At 45.0% G+C, this 9,897-nt stretch overlaps 1 protein-coding gene across 2 annotated transcripts in view; it reads left to right on the top strand.

Annotated features, from left to right (window-relative positions):
• Nucleotides 1–793: 793 nt before the first annotated feature.
• Nucleotides 794–9,897, top strand: part of ZNF397 (zinc finger protein 397) — a 49,692-nt gene continuing 40,588 nt past the window's right edge. Inside the window, exons 1-5 of one of the 2 annotated variants that reach the window (XM_065932369.1) lie at nt 794–852; nt 2,163–2,657; nt 2,927–3,068; nt 4,331–4,396; nt 5,554–6,593. In XM_065932369.1, coding sequence (XP_065788441.1) covers nt 2,244–2,657; nt 2,927–3,068; nt 4,331–4,396; nt 5,554–6,593 — 1,662 coding nt within the window. In that variant the 5' untranslated portion in view covers nt 794–852; nt 2,163–2,243. Of the gene's footprint in view, nt 853–2,162; nt 2,658–2,926; nt 3,069–4,330; nt 4,397–5,553; nt 9,734–9,897 lie in introns of those variants that run through there. The other variant, XM_065932368.1, reaches the window with a different exon arrangement.

Genomic DNA, 9,897 nt, shown 5'->3' with positions numbered 1-9,897 from the left:
ATATGAGGGAAATACATTAACTCAAGCTCACTAATTTAAAAGAAATGCAAATGAAAACAACATGAGGTAATCTTTTTTAAAATTTATTTTTAATTGAAGGGTAATTACATTACAGTGTTGTGTTGGTTTCTACCAAACATCAACAAGGAGGCATTTTTCAATCTACTGAATGTCCAAAGGAAAACTTAAACACTAAGACCTAAAGCCAGTGAAAAATGGAAAATACTCCTTATTAGAGACTCCAAGTCTGGGACCCCTGTCCTTGAAATACGGCGACTTCGGCGTCTCTGGCCACCAGTTAGCTGACTTAGGGCAGAGTCTACGGCTGTAATGTGGGCATAAACAGCTACCTCACAAAGCAGTTGTGAGGCTCAGACGATACGCACAGGGAAGAGCACTAAAAATAGTTGTTACTTTTTGTCCAGCCCAGTTCATTCACACGTTCACTTCTGTCGGCAGTACTGGAAATGCACAGGAATTACAGGAAAATTCGAATTATTTTCTGAAAAACTGGAGGTGAGATGACTAGGGAGTGACAAGACATCAAGGACGGAGGTGACCGAGGCGGTGAGCGGTGCTCTCGGGCAGCGGCGACTTCCCACGGGGACCCCGGGGACCCCCGCCCCTAGAGCATCCTAGACCGGGCGTCGACATTCCTCGGGTACCGAGGCCACCACGAAAGCGATGGGAGGACCAGATCCACGCACTGATTGGCTGCCTGTGAGCACGGGGCGGGGCGGACGGAGGCTCGGGAGGTCGCGCGAGCGGAAGGCCGCGGGCGGGTACTTCCGGTCTTTGTGGCTCTCTACTGCAGGTCCGCGGCTCGCGCCCTGGTCGCTCCTGGTCTTCGCGGTGAGGGACGTGGGACCCGAGGCGGAGGGAGGGCGGGGAGGGCGCTTGGCCCGGGCGGCGGGCGCGGGGTGGAGGGTCCCCGCTGCTCCGCCTGCGCGCCTTGTCGGGGCGGCATCTCCGAGTGTCTTGGGGACGAAGGGGAGGCCAGCAATCTAAGCCCCTGCTTTCCGGCAGAAAGGGCAATTATTCTCCCTCCACTGTGACTTTGCTACGATTTAAGCGAGGTATAAAAATAGAAAGGCTAGTGCGACGGGGCTGGTAAATAAACTACAGGCTAATAAACTACAGGCTAAATAGTCTGTTCTCTAAAGTTAACTTTAGTAGGTTAGGTTAGGGTTAAATTGTACTGATCTGTCCTAATTCAAGGGCATACCCTTCCATCGAAGTTCTCCCATTCAAAAATCAGATCATGATCGATCTACATTATGAAACTTAAAACACAAATTACTAGTTGCCATATTTCACTTTTTAAAATGTTTACTCCCCTGTGAGTTCTAAGCATTTTGAGAGTTTAGATTAACCTTTTTGCTTTTATGTCTCATAATATCTGACGTGTTTTGGGGCATATGGTAAGCATTTAACAAATACTTCTTGCTTAATTCCTGGGTAGACTCTTATTCAGGAGAGTACCCAATACCTGGCTCAGGACAGAGACCATAATAAGTGCCTCAGTGTTTGTTGAGGAAGTGCATCAGATACTAAATTTGATCAAACGGTAAATGTCCAACGATGTTTTCATTAAAATCAACTCATGTTTAATATGAATTAAAAAAAATTTTTTTAATACGAAAATTTTAAAAAAATTAATATGAATTTTAAAAATAAAAATGAATTTTTATTCCTACCTTAGATGAAAAGCACCATAATTTGCTGTAAGTAAAAGGTAACTAAAAATAAATTTTTTAAAGCATATCCAATCCTAGCTAGATATGGTTACCCATGGAAATCTGAGGCCTATATTTTAAAGAGAATTTCGAAAGTTTTACAGATGATGTTAAAGACAGGCTGTTCTCCCTGATGCAATCAGGATTGAAAGAGAATTGAAGAGGAAATTTCCCAATATGTGATTCAAGTTAATGCTTTCTTTTGCCTCTAAAATAATTCCTCATAGTATAAATGTGGTAGGAATTCTACAGAATGAGAGACATTGAATGAGGTGAGTGATTTTTAGTTTTGTCGCTTGTTTATTAGTTACGGTCTCCACCCTGTTCCTACTCCATACGTTACTCCAGTGACTGATCTTTATTATTACAAGTTCTTAGAGGTTTTTTTTCATCGCTGTAAGTTAACAGTGCTTTTATATCCTTCAGGAAAGAAGAGATTACCCAAAGAAGCTCTGAAGTACAGGACCCAGTTTTAGTGAGCTTCACGCTAAGCTCTTTCAGCCCAGAATGGCTGTGGAATCCAGAACAGTTTCAACCCCAGGACCTCAGAATTCTCAGGAACAAGAGCTGATACTGGTGAAAGTAGAAGAAAGCCGTTCTTGGGGGCAGAAACTTAAGCAGAATGGGAGTACCCGATCCTGCCAAGAATTGTTTCGTCTGCAGTTCAGAAAGTTCTGCTACCAGGAGACGCCGGGGCCCCGGGAGGCGCTGGGCCGACTCCAGGAGCTTTGCTATCAGTGGCTCAGACCAGAGTTGCACACGAAGGAGCAGATTCTGGAGCTGCTGGTGCTGGAGCAGTTCCTGAGTATCCTGCCGGAGGAGCTGCAGATCTGGGTTCAGCAGCATAGTCCAAAGAGCGGCGAGGAAGCCGTGACTCTGTTGGAGGATCTGGAGAGGGAATTCGATGATCCCGGGCAGCAGGTGGGAACAGGGAGATGTGATACGTTGTGGGGAAAGGAATGTACAGACTGGAGCATGTGGCATCATCATAAGAATGGGATGAGAATTTATCTCCACTGAACCATAACCCTGAAGTGACTACTAGCACCATACCCATCTCTGTCCTTCGTAGTTCTTGTGTCCCTGTCCCTCATCCCCGGAGATGTCTTTGTTAACCTCTGAGAGATTTTTTACTAAGCATTTTCCCTAGGGGTTTTCTCACAGAGCTAACCATATTTTACTGATTTCAGGTTCCAGCTGGTCCACAGGGACCAGCAATGCCTTGGAAGGATTTGACCTGTCTTGGAGCAGCCCAGGAATTTACACATATTCAACGCCAGCCTTTAAAGAAACAGCTGAAACCGTGGGAACCTTGCCTTTCCCCCAGGAGTGGTAAGAAATAGAAACTCATTTGGAAACTTATCAGGCCTCTGGTCTGGAGGATAGGGAATTAGCTACATTTTACAGCCCACTCCAGGTGAACCTCACCTTTATTCTTCTAGAAAGGAGGTGCTCACCTTTGCAGCTTTGTATTCAGTGGTCCTGGTGAATTGCAGTTAGCCTTCCTTGTGTTAGTTTGCCTGTCCTTTATTCACTTACTCCTTCATTACATAACTTAATAGGGTGCTAATACATGTTGTACTGTGGTGGGCAGTGGTTCTCTATCTTCAAGGAATTTTGGGGTCTAGATGGGGTGGTTGGCAAGCACAAAGGCAATTATAATACAGTGCCAGGGAGTAAATTATAGACTAGAAGTAGATAATGGGTCCTACTACATATAAAGGCACCCAAGTCAGCTTTAGAGGTTCAAGGAGCACTTCCTGGAAGGAGAGACATCTCAGCTAAGACATGAACTGTGAGTAGAGGTAAGCTAAGTAAATAAGTGGGAAGAGGAGCTTCCACGCTAAAGGGAAAAACTGTTTCTCTGCTCACAACACTTCTGACACTGGATATGTGGGGTCCTCCCCCCTGTTAAGCTCTTCTGACCCTAACTACCTGGAGCCAGTGCAGACCCCACAGGTTAAGGTTTCAGTCCCAAGCCCAAGAAACTGGCCCGTCCCCTGCCCTCCATCAGATACTAGTGTCACATGTAGGGAGTCCCCAGATTACCCACCTTCTGTCCAGCTTGGTTGCAGGTTGGAGGTTCCACAGCGGCATCCTGAGGTTTCATAATTTGCTGTACTGGCTCCCAGAACTCAGGAAACACCGTCTTCACCATTTCCTGTTCATTGTAAGGACACTGGTGACCAGCCAGGTGAAGAGGCCCACGGGGCAAGGTCCAAAAGGGGCCTGAGCACAGGAGCTTCTCTTTCTGGAGTTCAGGATGTGCCCTTTCCCTGAAGCTCTCTGAACCCCTTTATTTAATGTGTTATGGAGGTTTTGTTAGGCATGATTAATTACATCACTGGCCATTGGTGATTAATTAACTCAACCTTCAGTCCCTGTCTCTGATGTTCAGGGTGGGGCTGAAAGTTCTGACCCTCCAGTCAAACTGGAGAACCTTTGGGAACCAGCCCTTCTTGCCCTCCAAGGGTCAACTCATTAGCATAAGCTCCAGTATCCTCTCCTCTCCACCACAGATGAAACTGCAGGGTTTTAAAAGCTCTGTGCTAGGAACTGGGGGTGAGGCCAAATATATATTTCCCACATTACAGTGTCACACAAGCAAGGACCACAAAGTCCTAAAGATGAGAGAAGACAACCCATTCTGGGAATTGCAGGTAATTTGATTTAACTTGAAGAGAGAATTCCTAGGGAAGAGAGAGAAACTAGAGGGGAAGTTGGCACACAGGTTGTGAAAATGTGTCTGTCATCCTAACTGGTTTGTACAGTGCAGTGGGGTACAGCTGAAGGGTTTTAGATGAGGGACTCAGTTGCAGGTTTTAGGACTCAGTTGCAGAGGGGAGAGTGAATTTGAGGAAGGCAATGCAGAGCCTGGTTAGAGACAGTTGTATCCAAGTGGCCACAGGGAATCAGGATGAGGTGAGAGATGGGGAGGATCACAGCTGAAAAAATACATCTGATTTATTTTCATTTTTGTGTTTGTCAAATATTTATAAGTAACATGGCCAACTAACACTGGATATGAGTGTCTGGAGCGTAAGAGAACTGGGTTAGAATTGGGGATCTGGGGAGACATTACTATATAGCGTAAGTAGTGACTGACGCTGAGAAGGTAGTTGGTGGACTGAGGACATGTGAGAGCTCAGAACAGAACTCCGAGGAACTCGTGTTCCTCATGACTGACCTTGAATCTGAGAAGGAACAGCCATAGAAATCAGGCTGATGTGTTTGGAAGAAAGTGTCTCTGGAAGGAAGGTGTGGTCCGCAGTGTCAGTGCTACAGAGAGGCCAGCTAAGAAAGATCCAGAAAGTAATCATTGGATTTAGCAGCTATGAAGTTGGTGATGTTAATGAGGGCAGGGTGGAGGGTGCACAGGTAAGGCAGACACCAGATTAGAGAATGGGGACCAGTACAGACTGCTGTTTGAAGAAGCTTTATTCTGAGTGGGAGTGAGGTTGCATGAGGGAGATGTATAGACAAGGAGCTTGATTTTAAAAGATGAGAGAGACTTGAATTTATTTAAGTGCTCATGAACAGGAGTCAGCGGAGAAAGAGACCAAAACAGTAGGAGTGGAATGGTGGATAATTGGTCTACTGAAGTCTCAGAGGAGGCAGGAAAGGATAAATTTCAAACTGTGGATGTAGGTCTTAGTGTTAGAACAGAGGAGGGACCCTATTTTGACCAGTTAAAGAAAAGGTACATGCAGACAGCTATATCTTTGTGGGCAGGAGCATCTATTTTCTCTAACCTAGAAAGGGAGTATTGAAAGGGACTGGAGAGATAAAACATTATTTTTTGTTATTACCATTTCAGGTTGTGAGAATAATGAATCGGCAACAAAGAAGGACATTTCAGGAGAGAAATCACAGACACTTTCCCAGGAGCCTTCATTTGGAGGATTCAGTGAACACAAAAGCAGTTTAGAGTGGCAGCAAGGGAGTGCTCCAGGGGAGACATTGAGAAGATCCCCTTCCCAGGGGGGCAGTTTTAGTCCAGTAATCTTCACACACAAATCGCTAGGAAACAGAGACCATCCTGAGCCCCAGAGAAACTTGATTCTAAGCACAAACTCTGTAATGTATCAGAAAGTTCCTACAGAAGAGAGACCTTACAGGTGTGACATCTGCGGGCACAGCTTCAAACAGCATTCTTCTCTAACACAACACCAGAGAATCCATACTGGAGAAAAGCCCTACAAATGTAACCAGTGTGGGAAGGCCTTTAGTTTGAGGTCCTATCTTATTATTCATCAGAGAATCCATAGCGGTGAGAAAGCCTATGAATGTAGTGAATGCGGGAAGGCCTTCAACCAGAGCTCAGCCCTCATCAGACATCGGAAAATCCACACCGGTGAGAAAGCTTGTAAATGTAATGAGTGTGGCAAAGCATTCAGTCAGAGTTCCTACCTCATTATCCATCAAAGAATTCACACTGGTGAGAAACCCTACGAGTGTAATGAGTGTGGGAAAACCTTTAGCCAAAGCTCAAAGCTTATCAGACACCAGCGAATTCATACAGGAGAAAGACCTTATGAATGTAACGAGTGTGGGAAAGCTTTCAGGCAGAGCTCAGAGCTGATAACCCATCAGAGAATACATAGTGGAGAGAAACCCTATGAGTGTAATGAGTGTGGAAAAGCCTTCAGCCTGAGCTCAAACCTCATCAGACATCAAAGAATTCACAGTGGAGAGGAGCCTTATCAGTGTAACGAATGCGGCAAAACCTTCAAAAGGAGCTCAGCCCTTGTGCAGCACCAGAGAATCCATTCCGGGGAAGAGGCTTACATATGTAGTGAGTGCGGCAAGGCCTTCAGGCACAGATCCGTCCTCATGCGCCATCAGAGAGTCCACACTGTAAAGTGACTTGTGAATACACTGAATACTGTAAATACTTCAGTCAGGCTTCTATGTCAGAAGGGCTTCATTTGCTTTGGAGTAAAACTCCATGGGGGTGGTTATAAAGTGCCAGGTCTCAAGTCATCTGACTATCCAGCACTCCCCAGTGCTCATGCATATTGTCTCCTGAAAGCTTTTCCTGTGACTAATCAGAACAGCAGGCGGAAGAATCGTTGCTTCCAGCTTTTCTCTTACCATTAGGAATCCTCAGGAGATGCTGAAGATGGGATTATAACATTGAAATCTCATTTTCCATGAGAATGTCACAAAGAGGGCACAGCAACCCAGACTCTTGTCAATGCATCTCCTGATCCATGGGCCAGATTTGGGGGGTGGCATGGAGAGTGTGAGGGATATTTTCTCAGGAATGCAAAAGGTTTTACTGACCAGTGGCAGGGCAGCAAGACATGGGAAACAGTTTCATCAGTGACTTATTGAGCCCAGGGCAGGCCAGAAGTGAGACAGTGAAGAGAAAATACAAATTAAGTTACCCAGCAGTTAGTTTTTGAGTGGGTGCTATCTGGCACAAGGGGTACAGTGGACAGTAAGCCCGTCTCTGCAGTTTCATGCCAAGGCAGGCAGGCAGTGATCCTGGTTCCATCAGTGCTTGCGTGACGTTGAGTACCTGACCCAACCTTGGATCAGGGAAGGCCTCTGAGAAAAATTATCTGAAGGATAAGTGGGAGTTAGCCAGGGAGATAGGCCAACAGGAAGAAAGTCTGGCACATCTGAGAAAAGGAAAAAGCTGTGTTACGTAGAGCATGGCTGTTGAGTTCCTTCTGAAGTAGATTCCTGACTATAAAAGAAACGTGGATGTAGCCAGAATCTTGTTTACTACAGTGCCTGTAGTTAAAACATGAACCAGTGGAAAAGTTTGTCAATAAACAAAACCTGGAGTCTTCGGAACACAGGGTGGTAAGGAGCTTTGTCTTGGTTTGTGTGATCTCAGGGTAAGGGTAAATAGGTAGTTTCCTTGTCCATCCTGGAGGCTAGACCTTCCGTGTGGGGGGAGGGCAGCGGGGCCAGAAAGCCCAGTCTGGAAGAGTCCTGGAGTTTGAGATCTCTCCCTTGCAGGCCTAAGGATTCCTTTGCCTTTTTTTTATCAGACCTCAGCTTCTAACTCCCAAGGCTCTGGGTCAGAACCACTATGCTGCCCTGTTATCTGTCCCGGGCTGTGCCCCCACAACAGTGCACGCACCCAATTCAGGTGCTAAAAAATATTTGTCCGCTGCTGGGTCTCTATCTTCTCCAAGCACCTCACATGTTTTCAGTTCTGTCTTTTTATCTGAAGTATCTCAGAGTCTTGGGAAGTTTGTCAGAGACCACTCTAAAGGGAAGTAGCAGTACCAGTCATGGTCCATCCAGAGACTGCCCTCGTTTGAGGGACCCAGCAGGAAATGTCTCTCAAACAGGTGCTTCTCAGTGCAATGCAGAAGGGTATACAGTTCAGTCAGCAACAGGAAGACGTGTTTAAAACTTCTCATAGGTTGGAGGTGTAACACACCTTCCCAGGTGGCACTGCTAGTAGAGATCCTGCCTGCTAGTGCAGGAGACAGGAGATGCAGATTCAATCCCTGGGTCAGGGAAGATTCCCTGGAGGACAGCATGACAACCCACTCCAGTATTCTTGCCTGGAGCATCCCACGGACAGAGGAGCCTGGTGGGCTACAGTCCACAGGGTCACAGAGTTGGGCACAACTGATGTGACTTACCACATCACACACCTTAACGAAAAATACAAACCTTTTGGAATCTCGTGTCCTGTACGTAGGAAAAAGAAGGATTTTTCATGAGGATAAATAGAGAAGCAATGCTCCTGCTGGGGCATGAGCTTGTACTAACCCATAAGAATGGTGGGAGGGCTACAGCCCAGGCTTGGAAAGAGAAAGTAAAAAAGGATCAGTTACATGTAACAGAATAGCATCCTAAAGTGATTCAACTCCTGTTCCTCTTCCACAGAGGCAGACCCAATCAAACTGAAACGGGTAGAACAAATGCTAAGTAGGAATTGCTACAGCATATATTACGAAAGGTAGATACTCTTCATAGAGTTCTTAACGTATACTGGTAAGAAACATAATAGGTACATGCAAAGGCTTTGTATAGATGTGTTTTCTCAGACAGCCCTGTATTTTACAGATGTGGAGATGAATGAAGGCTTAGGGTCATGGCGTACTCAAGATCACGTAGCTACAGAGTGGTGACGTCGGACTGGAAACTTAGGCAGTAGGAATCCAGAACGTGTCCATGGAGCCACTTCTCCATACCATCTCCCCATGAAAAGGTCCCAGTAGAAAAAATAGTACTTAAATAGGCGAGTCACAAAAGTATAAATGCCAACGGACAATAAATGTTAGGCTTGCTAGAATTAAAAATGTATATTAAAGCAAGAGTTGAGGTGGCACGTTTTTCCCCCCTTGTAAAACTTAACAAAGATTCAGGGAAATTGGGACTCTGATGCTGCTGGTGAGGTGTGAATAGATGCTGTCTGGCAATCAACACCAGAAGCCTTAAACACTGCCTTTTGTTAAAATTCTACCTGGAAATGTATGCTTCAGAAACCATCATGAATCTATACAAAGTTGTTTAAAAAAGTGACGCTGATTAATAATAAACGACAAAGCATATCTTAAGTAAAAGCACAAGACTGTGTACAATATGATTCATTTAAAAAATAAATTTATGCATTAAAAACACTGGAAATATATATAAATTGATTTGCCATACTGGTTATATCTGAGTAATGAGATTGTAGGCGATTTAATTTTCTTGTGCTGTGTCTTACAACGTTTCCTACAATAAATATTTCAAACTTCTAAAGTTAGAGGAAAAAAAGGTTTAAAAGGGAATGGAAGCCCAGGATAGTTGAAAAACACCAAGAAAAGCACGTGCTTTATATAGCATCTTCGTGCTTTCTGAGTCCCAGGAGGTTAGTTAAATCATTAACTGTCTGTGACTTCCTCACTGCTAAATGACAATGGCAGATGTATTCACCTCACTAGTGTACAAAAAAGTCTGCAAATTACAATTTTCTGTGAAGAGCAGTAGCCTTGACATGAAGACGTCTGTTGTCAGTGGTGCTTTTCCATGAATTCTGCACCACAAGCAAGTCACCTCATAACTCTGGACCCTCAGTCCAAAGGAGCTGAAGTAGGTGATCTCTTTAAGAGTTAAAGCTTCGACAGTCTTATGTTTATGAAATGGGGGGGTGGCGGGGGGTGGGCACCAAATAAGGTAGATGTCAAAGGTAATTGTTTTTCCC

Source organism: Muntiacus reevesi, chromosome 4 (assembly GCF_963930625.1).
Source record: "Muntiacus reevesi chromosome 4, mMunRee1.1, whole genome shotgun sequence".
NCBI classification, from domain to species: Eukaryota; Metazoa; Chordata; class Mammalia; order Artiodactyla; family Cervidae; genus Muntiacus; species Muntiacus reevesi.
Note: the sequence above shows the minus strand (reverse complement) of the source record. Positions and strands in the feature narration are given on the sequence as shown.